Below are 13,521 nucleotides of genomic sequence, written 5' to 3'. Positions count from 1 at the left end.
TTAAGCTTAGTCCTATTTATTAGAACGCACCACGGTGGAATTAACCACCAACTATTCCGGCATATGTGATACGCAGGTGCCTTTACAGCCGCAACCCAATACTGGGAAACATATTGTTTCAGTCTCATTATATTAATGATCCCAAACCATTATTTTAAACATTATTCAAGAGTTCACACTTAAATAATGCTTGACTATTTTAACAGGTTTGGCATACTGTCCCGGGAGAGAACCCAGAGCTCGGAGATAGAAAAGCCCTTCTCGAGAGCTTCCAAAAAATAGACCACCAACCGCTCCAGTATGTATGTATTAGGTGCTTAGGTGACTTTAACTTGTGTTACATGTCTTTAGACTGTTGGAGGAAACCGGAGTACCCGGGGAAAACCCACACGAATAGGGTGGGAATGTGGTCAAATCTGAAAACGTAGTAAAAATCAGGCTTCCCTGAGGGCTTTTCTTTTTCTGTATGGCTTTTCAAAACACTGTCAGTTGGGTTTAGGAAAGTGGGTGGGCGCTGGTCAATCGGTGCTTTTTACAATACTATTGGTTGGGTTTAGGGAAGGGGGTGGATGGTGGTATCTGTCGGTCATTTGGTCAGTCAGTAAGTCAGTCTGGTGAATTTACAAGATAACAGCAGGCGCAAATGGCACTAGCAAGCAACCTTATGAAGCTGCAGGCCCAAATGTGTCTAGAAAGTGCTGGTCTTGAACGTGCAGTTGCAAGATGTCCTCGCTGCAGTCTGTAACCATGATGTTGTACTGAACCAGGTGGACATTGTATCGCCCACTAAGGTAATGTCCATGCTACTGTGACGGTTGGATTTAGGGTAGGGTGAGGTGTAGGCGATCGTCCATTGTTAAGTGAACCTGCAGTGGCGCTGTCTGAGAAAACGATAGGTCTAAAAAGTGCTGGTGTGAGCGTGCAGGTCTGAACATGCAGTTGGGTCTCCGGGCCTGCAGCTTCACCCTACTCCTCACAGTCGCGAATATAAAAACTGCAACAAAAAAAACATAGCTCCTGGGATGTATTTGCTGCTCTCTAGAAATATATACAGGGGTACATAATAGAATGAGCCTAGGTTCTTCCATGCACGTTATATTAATGCAATCTAGCAGGGTTTTTTCCATCATTACAAGAATGTTCCAAAAACATTCTATTACTAATGTTATGTGTTAACATTTGCACAACTTTTATGGAATGTGACAGAATGTTTCTTGTGTAATACATTTTGAGAAATTGACATTTTTCTTGTTTATTTACAGTTAAAAAATATTAAACATACAACAGTTTTTAGTAATAAAATGCTATTTAAAACGTTTTCATTTTTCAGTCTTGTTATATTAATGTTCTCAAAACATTATTGAAAATGTCATTAGAACATTACATCCACGTTATATGAATGTAAAAGGGTTTTTCCAGCATTACAGGAATGTTCCAAAAACATTATTGTACTCATGTTACGTGCTAACATTTGCACAACTTATAAGGAATGTCACAGAATGTTCTGAGAACGTTCCCTGTGTAGCACATTTTGAAGAAATTGTCGTTTTTCCTGTTTATTTACATTTTTTCAAACAGTTAGTCAGAACGTTTTCATAATGTTTCAGTCTCGTTATTTTCATGTTCCCAGACCTTTAATTAAAACAAACAAAAATTTAAAATGTTGTAGTTGAAGTGCAATTATATAACTACAATATTAATAAATCTGAACAAGTAAAATATTAATGTTAAAAAATATTTAAACATATCTGAAAATATCTCTATATAAAATCCTTAAAAAAGAGTGCAGAATTAAACAAAACAAGTAACAAATGTTTCCTGATAAAATGTGTTGCAATCCTTTTTGTTAGATTTATCATTTTAATTAGTGCTGTCAAACAATTAATTACGATTAATCACATACAAAATAAAAGGTCATATTTACAAAATATATTTGTGCGTAATGTGTATATTTTTGTTTTGACTATTTTGTATAAAATATTTGTTTTATATATATATATATATATATATACACAAATATCATATACAGTAGAAGTCAGAATTATTAGCCCCCCTTGAATCTTCTTTCTTTTTTAAATATTTCCCCAAATGATGTTTAACAGAGCAAGGCAGTTTTCACAGTATCTGTGATAATATTTTTTCAATTGAAGAAAGTCTTATTTGTTTTATTTTAGCTAGAATGAAAGCAGTTTTTAATTTTTAACAAAACATTTTAAGGTCCAAATTAATAGCCCCTTTAAGCTATATATTTTTTTTCGATAGTCTACAGAACAAACCATTGGTATACAATAACTTGTGGCTGGGCCGGTAGCCATTTCTGTGTGGAGTTTGCATGTTCTACCCGTGTTGGCCGAGTGCTCCGGTTTCCCCCACAGGTCCAAAGACATGCGCTATAGGTAAAGGTAAATTGTAGTTACAAAACACCAACAAGGGTGGCTAAAATATCAACGTCAATATAAACAGCCCTGGGGGTAAGTGAGTAAACCTGTATATAGTATGTAAATACAAACCTTTATCTCGAATGCAATTAGTCACATTTAATCACTTGACAGCACTATTCTTAATACAAAACTGTCAATTGAATTTTGTACGGTAACGGTAAATGACCCATTAAGTAAAAATAAATAAATGAAACAAATTAGTTTTGTGTATATCCAAATGTTGTAAAACCATAGTTAGTAAGAAAAGAAAAACAAATAACATTCATTAATTAAAAGTCCAAGTAACAGTTCAGTTTGTGAAATGGGTCATTTTTTTATGCACTGATTCTGGGCAAAAATTCACAGAATTAATTCAGCTTGGATAGACATTTTGAATGAGTTGAGAGTACCACAATTTAATACTAGCAGCTAAAAGCTAAATCTACTTAGCTGAACTATTTAATAAAGACACATGCAAGAAGGAAGCTGAACAAATGGCAGACCGCTCCGATTCTGTGTAAATCTGCAGCAGGTCAGTGGATGTTGTTTACCATGATGAATCTAGACAGTAATGAAACAAACGAGACGAACCGCACAGTTGTATTTCAAAATGCATTTTAAATGTATTTATTGACTCTCGATTCATTGCATATGACATCCATTCTTTCAAAGATGACTGGAATGTTTCAGGTTTGCAGGGGGGAGACAAGGACAGTTGAAAATAAAGAGGGAAACCCACTAACTATGAAACTTTTACTGCATATCCAAAGGCCAGAGATCATAAAACCACCTGTTCCTCATCATCGTGTTATTTCAAAGAGGATTGCGTTAAAAGACCATTGTATAGCCTTTTATCGTCGTCCTAACACTCCTCACATAGCTTTTTTTTGTTTCTCTTTTTCTTATAAACTCAGTTTTCACACATTAAACGATTCACACTATATTATCCTGCCAAGTTAAGGGGAAAACCAAAAAATGGTGGCAGCATGCTGAGCTCGACTACAGTTTTTTTATGTAACTTTAAAGTGAACAAGGAACAGTCTGGAATTCTAGTCTCTATATAAATACTATCTCGACTACTCTTGATGAACAGTTAAATCCAGATCATCTCTACACACTGACATGGCAAACTCAAGTGTGTCACAATAGCTTCTGACAGACCGTAAGCCCTAGAAAATGTCAAATGAACTCCTAATCTCATTATAATGCATCCTGAAGAACTGCCAAAGGAGGAAAAAAAAAGGAAAAATGTACATAACGTTTAGTATTTACATAGTACATTGTAAGTAACCCACCACGAAATGAACATGAGCGGCAGAAAACGAAACGAAAATGGAACACTTTAAATTAATTTCCTGTTAAAAACACCAAAGTATTACGAAAAAAGAAACCCCAACACATTTAATTATTAATGAAAAAGTACAATAAAAAATGGCTGTGTAAGCAGCGGGATTGGAGTATATTCACTGAGATAAACATACACTGTTTCGATTTAAAGTCTAGCTTTTAAATGAACAGTCATTTTTATTTATAAGCTTTTTATATTTATTATAAGCTTCTTTTTTTTCGCTGACCGAGAATTCTAGGCTATCTCTGTTTCACATAATATGCTGACACCTCATCATGTTGTTGGTATGAGAGGAAAATCTCTAGTAAACAGGAAAAACAATTGAACAGTGCAGGTTTTTTTTACTTTGTGCCATTGGAGAGCGGTTTTGTTTTATACTCAACCACCTGCCCGTAGATTAGCAGGACAGATACAGAGCTTTAGGCTGAGTGGCAAGTGCTATTCATAAAATTCACTATGGGATAATGTAGAGAATAAAAAGTCTGAATGTCATCTCGACGGGCACAAAATATGTGAACATGGCTAAGTGCTTCGCTAATAAACGGGGGTATATACAGTACATAGCTTTAGAAACTGAAGAGTGTTGGATAAAGGAATATGTTGTGAAAGTATATCACGAGCAAGTGATCTGTAAAGCAGTGGTCCTCAACCATCGGTCCGTGGATCAAATGGTACCGGGCCGCACAAGAAGTCATTAATTACTTGCGTTTTATTTAATATCTGAGTCTGAACGATCTTTTATTTTGAAAAAATCTTTTATTTTGAAAAATGACTGTATTCTCTCGCTTTCATCTCGGTCACGTAGGCGCCAAAATGTTCCCCCAAGCAGCAAAATGAGTAAGAAACAGACGTCTTAGGAAAGTTTCTTTGCTAAGGGGAAAAGGCCCAGTGAAGGACCCATGAACTGCCAAGAAATGGATCTGCAACCCACTTGTCAACAAATCAGGTGAATCCACCATGTCTGTGCAAGATCAACTGCTGCAGATTGCAAATGACAGCAACCTTTTAGGGGCCGTTCACATATCGCTTTTCTAGAGTTCTAGCTCTGTGCAACTCTCACATGGTCGCCCCCTGAAGCTAAGCAGGGCTGTGCATGATCAGTACCTTGGCGACCACATGGGAAAGCTAAGTTGCTGCCGGAAGTGATGTTAGTGAGGCCAGCAGGGGGCATACAACCACCGGGCAGTGTGGGTCCTAACACCCCTGTATATTGAAAGAGACTCTGTATTGCGCAGTGATGTTAAACTGAGATCCTAAAGTTGTTAAAAATCTTAGGATGTCTTTTGAAAAGTGTAGGGGTTTAACCCCAGCATCCTGGCCAAATTTGCCATCTGGCCTCCTAACAATGCCCATATCATAATTGGCTTCATCACTGTCTCCTCTCCACCAATCAGCTGGTCTGTGGTGTGGAGTATGGCACGATATGGCTGCCGTCGCGTCATCCAGGTGGATGAGGAGATTCCTCCCAATGTGTAAAGCACTTTGAGTGTCCAGATATGTGCCATCTAAATGTAAGTAATTATTATTATTATTATTATTATTATTATTATTATTATTATTATTATAAGTTTGTGTAAGTTCATTATTTTCCAATGGAGGTGCGAGGCTTGCACTTACGCCCTCCAGATGCACACAGTTGAATGAATTCTGGGAGCGCACGGCAAATCTTGTCACGTGATCAGCTGACCGATCAGCTTTAGCTTGTATGGAATATACTCATTTCAGGCAACTAATTATCTCAGACAAGCACAGAACACCCAAACACTGCAGTGCTCTTAGAAAACGGTTGATATTTGCCTGGCAACCTACGAACCACCGCCCCACCTGGTGTGCGGTAAAATTGTCAAGTGTTGACCAGCACACCGTGATAAAATGGTTAGGGACCACTGCTGTAAAGTATTCAGACTTTCATCCAGGAATTTGTAAATGTCCTCATAATGCGTTCCTGCATTGCTCCATCAAACCTGGTCTCGCTAAACTACTTCTATTTCTATAGCCAATCTGAGCTTAGTTCAAAATTTCAAAAAGGATTTTCAATCCAGCTTATTCAGGGATTATTTATTAAAAATGACCCTGTCGAGAAATTAATTTGATTAAAAAAAAATGGACGTATTTACATAATATGCGTTTTTGTCCCATGCACCAAATAGAAATTAATCAGTATAGTCCAATAAGTGGGCTGTCTACTGAGTAAAACACATTTTCAGGGTGACTATATATATATATTTATAAAAACAAAAATCTTCATAAAAAAACCCATAGACCCTAAGTTTAAAGAAAACTTACTAATATACCTGTTTGTTTGATATCAAAACACAAGGTAAAATCTCACAAAGCCAAAAGGCAAACTTAAAGGAACACAACATGTTATGCTAGTAAATGATATACACAAGAACATACACTGGATTCCTGCATTTAGTGAATTCACGATAGGTACTTGATGCAAGAACCTCATTTTGCATTGAACAATATCCCCAGGCTTATGGCAAACGGCAGAAACCACAGATGCTTTAAACACCCAAGGCACTCTTTTTCACAAGCAACAATAAAAATTCAAACGTTTTTAGTATTTTAGTAAAATGTTACCATTCAAACGTTCACTGGTAACCCTAAAGTTTGTCTATATCCCTAACGAACAGTGTAAAACCCCAGTGTGAATGTAGGTAGTCAAAAGATTACAGGCTTAAATGATACAATACGACTAGGTATGATATGTAAAAATTAACCGCTTGCAGCATGAAATGTTCTGTTCGATAAAAGACAGTAACAACAGCAATACCGCTAATCAATCAAGCTAACACATGCCAACCAGTAAGAAAAGGAGTACAAAACATTAAGTTATTGCACATTCGAAAGGGCTCAGAGTCTTGCGTAAATTTCGACAAATTTTCGGCTAGTATCCTCATCTGACGCTGTGCTTTAAATATTGTGTTCTGCGTAAGACATCATCAAATTTACTCCGATTTAATTTCGATGCTCAATGGCCGATCGTTGTGCCATTTTTTCATGTGCTTCTCCAGAGTGCTGTAGACGCTGAAAGGCATGTGGCATATCTCACATTTGTAAACGTCCTTGCCTGTCTGTCCATGCGTCTTCATGTGCCGTGTTAGCTTACTGCTTTGAGCACAGGCGTAGCTACAAAGCTCACATTTATACGGCCTTTCGCCAGTATGGCTGCGGCGATGCACTGTCAAGTTGCTGCAGTTTTTGAAGACCTTGCCACAAAACTCACATGTGTCACTACGGCGGCCATCCTTGGAGCTGGGGCGACCACTGGGAAGGTGGGGTGTACTGGCTCTGCTTCCCGTGCCGCTACGCCCAGAGGCTGTGCCTCCATCCAGCTCCCCAGGAGGAGTGGAGAACCTGAGACTTCCATTCTCCGAGGAGTGCTCTGAAGAGGTGGCGAAAGGTGATTGTCTTGAGTCCCCAAAGTTGAGGATAGGATCCTTGAGCTGGCGCGAAGCGGCATATCCAGCCAGCCATTGTGAGTACACATTTTCTGAATTGGGAATTGTAGGAGTTGGAAGATCAAGGTCTTTTTCCACCTTGATTCGCTTAGTTAGAGGACTGTCAGAACCTGGACTTCCAGCGAGAAGTTTTCTTGAGAGGTCATCATTTGAGTAGGACGCCGACCCATTAACGATGTGTCCGTACCCTTCGTTGACTTGAGAAGACTCTTTTGGGGAACTGTCACCAAATGTCTCGTGAGCTGATCTGTGGTGGTCGCCTCGTTTGTAATGTTTGAGCGCTTCTCGGTAGTCCTGAATTCCCTCCACATTTTTGTTGTGTCGTTGTCTATTGTTCTCGTGATGACGTGCACCTTCTAGGCTCAAGCTAAAGTTTATATCATTCCTTTCACCAGCCTCACTTTCATTCTCCTCCTCCTCCTCTTCTTCTTCTTCATCTTCCTCCTCCTCTTCCTCCTCTTCATCCTCCTCCTCTTCTTCCTCTTCTTCATCTTCCTCTTGTCCATTTTCAGGGATCATGCCATTGTTCTCGATTTTAAACTTTGCAACCACTGATTTAAGAGCATTGGTGGCACTGCTTGGCAAATCACTCGTTCCTGGCTCAGGTGAACTCGCAGTTGAAAGGCCATCGTCTGATTTGGAGGTAGTGGAGGAGGATTTGTGCCGATGGGTCTTCATGTGGCGCTTCAACTTGCTGGCCTGCGTGCAGGCATGGTTGCAAAGGTGGCACTTGTAAGGTTTCTCTCCGGTATGACTACGCCTATGGACAATTAAGTTGCTCTGGAACTTAAAGGACTTCCCACAGAACTCGCAGGATTTTGCTTTTGCAGTTGGCAGGGTGGGTGTTTGCTGTGTAGGTGTTGAACGGGGACCAGAAGGAGAATGAGATGCCCCTGGCTGGAATGGCTGCAGCAGCCTTTGCATAGGGCTGGGCCTGTTGGGCGACATGGGTGGAGAAGAGCCAGCAGAGTTGCCTGCCAGTTCCCGTAGTCGTCTCGAGAAGTCCATAGATGGGGAGTCCAAGGGTACCGAATTAAGACGCAGTACCCTGTCAAAGGCGCTTGGGTGGTGGGGGGCCAAAGCCAGATCGTCTGGGCTCATATGATGCCGAGGTGGGGGACTAAAGAGTGGAGGCGTCCTGGGATATCGACCTTCTCTAGGAACAGAGGAGCCATCTCTGTTGGCTATCCTCATCAGGCTATAAGGACTACTGTCTCCTAGATGGGCTGCATGTATAGGTGGCTGAGAGGCACAGTCACCACCCATGCCTGGAGCAGAGGCCACACGGGGAGTTAATGGGCTTCCAGGTTCGCTTTCCAGGTATATTCGGAAACCATGAGTATTCTGGGCATGCTGTAGCAGGAACCAAGCAGTGCTGAAGGGCTGCTTACAGGTTGTGCAAGTGTAGCTGCTGGGCTCATCTTTTTCTGCAAAACAAAACAAAAGGAGAAGGTCAGTTGTCTATTTAGGAACTAGCAAGTCAGACAAATTTTTCAGCAAATTTATTGCAGGAAAATAACTTGTTTAGGTGCTTGTTCTGTCCTTGCCTCTATATTATTTCTCATGCTGCTAAAACCACACTCAAACTTTGAGCTGTACCTCTACTAACTTTAAATCATAGTTCACCCAAAAGTGAAATTTCTATGGAAGTCGAAGATTAGATGCTTCCAACATTTTTCTAAATGAATTATTTTGTGTTCTACAGGAATAAAAAGAAACTCAGACCGGTTTACAACAAGTGAAGGGTGAGTAAATGATAACATGCATTTCAGTTTTGGTTGAGCTATTGCTCTTTAACAGTTAATAATAAATCAATGTGCTTATAAGTTATTGAAGTTATTTTTCATACAGTTATGTTCTTGCTTTGATATCTTGGCATGGCATGCTAAATCACAAATGCAAATGCTAAATTCAACCTGCTGAAAATGCAAGTAAGGTTGTTCAGTTTCTGCATGAGCATCACTTCATATGTCAACAGCCTCGCCTGTCTCTGAGATATCTGACACAAAGGCCAGAGCGAACAAAAAACCTGTACCCAATCAAAACACTTTTTTTTACTGCATAAGAGATGCAGGGGGGAGGCTGGTAAATTATGGATCATTACAATCTGCAAAAATTACAGTTAATTGCTGCCACCTGTGTAGGGTTTGACCTCCTCAGGAGATTTTCCGTCATAAAAAGGCCACTCTCTTTGCCTGCCTGTTCTCATGCTTATTCCAATAAAATCATATACCATTATGAGTCATACAAAGAGGCCTGTGCTTATATTCGAGGATTTTAAAATGCATGTTTCTATAAGACACAATAAAAAACAAATGTAAAAATAATATTTATCATTGCATTTCAATTTCAGAAATGAAATAAGCTAATATGTTAATTCTAGCTGTTTAATGGCTTCGAAAAGTGTACTGTATACACAAGCAAACACAGACACCACAAACATTTCCTATCTTTTGGAAATTTTGGTGAGGATCCAACCTCACATATTATTATTTTTCAGTTTTTTTGGTTTTGTTGATGTAAAGTGCAACTACATTAGCAGCAGATAACACAAAAAAATAGTAAAATTAAGATACATTTTTGAAAATCCATTGGTGCTCCAAAATACACTGTGAAAAAGAAATACAGGGCATGAAGGTGGTAGAAATTATACTCAAGTTTGAATCAAGCAATCAAACCAAGTGTGAAAACAGCCTAAAATAAGGGAAGTGTTCTCTATAGACGTATAATCATCCTGCGTCGCTGACATTTAAAACACCCACCTCACCAACAGCAGCTATTACTCGGTGGCCTTGTCTGAGAGGACGACTTATTGATTACTTTCAACCTTGTTTCTTTCAGCACATAGCCGACAATCACATTTTCTTTAGCGATATGCTAAAAAGTGGGGGAGGGGGGAGTTATATTGGAGAGCAATTTGCGGGCATATGTCCATCCAGATCGTGAGAAGAGGACAGAAAAGCATCATTGTGTGTCTGATTGGAACACCATCAAAATATCTATGAGGGCAAACCAAACATTTATGGGCATTTCAATTGGTTTGATGTAGGATTGAATAATTCCATTCATACTAAACAACAAGCCTTGATACAGTTCCACTTTTTCGTCACTTTCTGGACAAAAAAGCTATTTGACCAATACCAATTTTTAAGGATAAAGTATTTAGGACATGTTTTATTACTCAACAAGTCTTAAGTGTGAACAATTCCATCTTTAACCTTTTTACTACTGAGGTACATGTGACATTGACTAGGCTATGTTTACACAACAATGGTGTAGTCAAGTCAGTGGCACGACACTGGTGTGTATGTACTCCAGAATTTGCTATGTGTGTATGATGTGTATCTGCTGTTGGTTGTAATATTAAGTAAATCTTTATCACTTTGCGAATAAAGCTTTAGCAACAACATGACAACATACTCTGCCATTGTTGCGTTTTTTTCGCACTTGCTTTAAATCTACACTTCTCTAAATACATTTCATGAATGTGGATGACATGATCATTTTCAATGACTCGTTTTCAGGACACGAAACCAGTGGCGTTTTCCGAATGTATGCATTTCCAGTCCCAATATCGCATGGGTGTGTAAACAAACAGGCAAAAAGAGTTTTTTGTATAGAAATATTACAAGTTTGGATGATAATGTTGTTTAAATGGCTTATAAAATCCATCTGTTTTTGAACAAAACTGCCACAGCAGCAAGTCATTATTATACCAATATATAGTTTCATATCAAGCTCATTTGCAGCTGCAAATCGTAACGTTTTGATTTAGTGGTTAAAGCCGTGGTCACACTGGACCTTTCGCCCCATAAACTTCCTTTCATATGCATGCAAATGCAACAGACCGGAAATGAAAACTTGTATGACAAGTTCGTATTGTTTTGATTTAGTGGCTAAAGCCGTGGTCACATTGGAGTTTTCGCCCCATAGACTTCCATTCATACGCAGGTAAATGCATCAGACCGGAAATGAAAACTCGAATGACAAGTTTTGTAAAGTTTTGATTTAATGGAAATTACCGCAGTCATACTGGATTTTTCCCCCATAGACTAAAATTCATATGCACACAAATTCGTCAGACCAAAAACAAAATGTTTCGCAGTTCGCTGAATTGCAAAATTCAAAACATGACCTCGTTGTACAGAAATGTAAAATATGGACCAATCGCTCACTTTTTTAAATGTCTAATCATCTTGTTTAATCCTTTTCATAGCGTAGTACAGCAGGATTTCCCTTGTTCAAACTCTAGTGTGACTGCGGCAAAATTCGTATTCATTTGTACGATCTCATTCGTACCTTTAAGTACAAGCTGCTCCTCCTCCATTAAAGAATAGGGTGTATGGGTGAGGTTTGAAGATGCACCTTTTTAAAAGTATGTTTACATTATTATTTTACTTTTCTGACAATATGTAAAATAGTTATGTTTCGTCTCCTGACTGATCAGGCAATTTTTTTCAGCTACATATAAAAATACATAGAAATTTGATCTTATTACTCGATTGAATGGCCGTTATCAGTGGTTATCAGCTGATAGATATGGGCCAGCAGGGGCCTTCTGCGCCTACTGGTAGTTATCATCCACTACTAATTCATGGAGAATTTAATAAATAATATAAATAAATCTTGTTAACTTCTGTCTGAAGCCATATGCGATTTATAGCTGATTAACCATGTGAATGGATGATAAGTCTTCTGAGCCTACCATTAGGGAAAGAAGGCCCCTACTGGCCCATATCTATCAGCTGATAACCACTGATAATGCCCATTCATTCATTCATTCATTCATTCATTTTCTTGTTGGCTTAGTCCCTTTATTAATCCGGGGTCGCCACAGCGGAATGAACCGCCAACTCATCCAGCAAGTTTTTACGCAGCGCATGCCCTTCCAGCTGCAACCCATCTCTGGGAAATATCCACACACACACTCACTACGGACAATTTAGACTACCCAACTCACCTGTACTGCATGTCTTTGGACTGTGGAGGAAACCGGAGCACCCAGAGGAAACCCACGTGAAGGCAGGGAGAACATGCAAACTCCACACAGAAATGCCAACTGAGCCGAGGTTCGAACCAGTAACCCAGCGACCTTCTTGCTGTGAGGCGACAGCACAACCTACTGTGCCACTGCCTCGCCCCTAATGCCCATTCAATCATATCTTGTCACGCCTGAACCTAAGACCAACACATGCAAGTCACTACATATGCCCTCGGTCCATTTAACTAAATACACACATGAAACCAAAGACATGAAGTGTGTACTTAAAGGGCCAACATCAGATCGTTTGACACCATAAAAACACATTCAAGGTTTACCACGCACTACGCATAATTCACCAGCAAATAATTACACTTCACTCAAGCATCTGTGCCCCTCACACCTGACCCTAGTTTAATCTAGACATGATTATTCCCATATTCAAGTCAATGTAATGAAAAGCTCCAAATGCCATATGGATACTCCAGGGATGAGGTGAGAAAATCATGCTTGGCTACAACAAAGCAGCTGGTAATATTTTTGCCAGTGCAAGTAAATGTGTTTAATTTCCAGTGTGTTCAATCCCAGCACTGGACACCCTGCCCCCCTGCGCATATTGAAAGTGTCTGAGAGGGTGAGGAGGGTCGCCATCTTGAAACAGGGCCTCTCATAGAGTGCCTAGCAATGGGTCAGCAGTCACCTTATCAACGCACATTAAAGAGGAGGACAGACAAAAAGGAGTGGACCAGACGGAGAGGTGAAGGGGAAGGCGGTTTAAAGCCCACAGACGGGTGGAGGCATCGACTGGGGGAGGTGACCGTCTGAGAAAAAGAAAGATGTGGCCATTGGGGAAGATGAACTGGTCTAGTCTGCACAGGGCAGAGGTGGACGTTTTGTTAGCTCACGAGACCGTCCCGCAGACAGAGCAAACACCGAGGGGGAAACGAGATTCAGACAGTTTGACTCCAGCAAACATCTACAAACAATAATCCAGGTTTTAGGAAAAACTTTGCAGGGTTGTGGCTCCTAAAATCTAATTGGATGAGCCACTTTTAAAGCTGTTTTAATAGTAAACACAACTTTATAACTAATAGCATTTAACAATCCCATGAAATTAAAATCGTTTTCTTTTTTGTTAATATAAGTATTGTTAGTTTTTAAGGTGTCTGAAAGGTAGTGCACTTCAAAACAGAGACAAAATTCAGGTTTAAATGATACAAAACTGATATGAGCATGCAAAGCTTGCAGTTTAACACTTCCGTCTATATGGAGTAACGATTTTTCTTCACGTCATTTGGAGCTACA

The 13,521-nt window shown here is 39.5% G+C and overlaps 1 protein-coding gene across 1 annotated transcript in view; it reads right to left on the bottom strand.

The window, feature by feature from the left end:
- Positions 1-6,722: 6,722 nt before the first annotated feature.
- The window catches only part of bcl11ab (BCL11 transcription factor A b), a 50,512-nt gene continuing 43,713 nt past the window's right edge, over positions 6,723-13,521 (bottom strand). Inside the window, exon 3 of the mRNA NM_001100951.1 lies at positions 6,723-8,662. Within this exon, the coding sequence (NP_001094421.1) occupies positions 6,723-8,662 (1,940 nt within the window). The remainder of the gene's footprint in view (positions 8,663-13,521) is intronic.

Source organism: Danio rerio, chromosome 6 (assembly GCF_049306965.1).
Source record: "Danio rerio strain Tuebingen ecotype United States chromosome 6, GRCz12tu, whole genome shotgun sequence".
NCBI classification, from domain to species: domain Eukaryota; kingdom Metazoa; phylum Chordata; class Actinopteri; order Cypriniformes; family Danionidae; genus Danio; species Danio rerio.
Note: the sequence above shows the minus strand (reverse complement) of the source record. Positions and strands in the feature narration are given on the sequence as shown.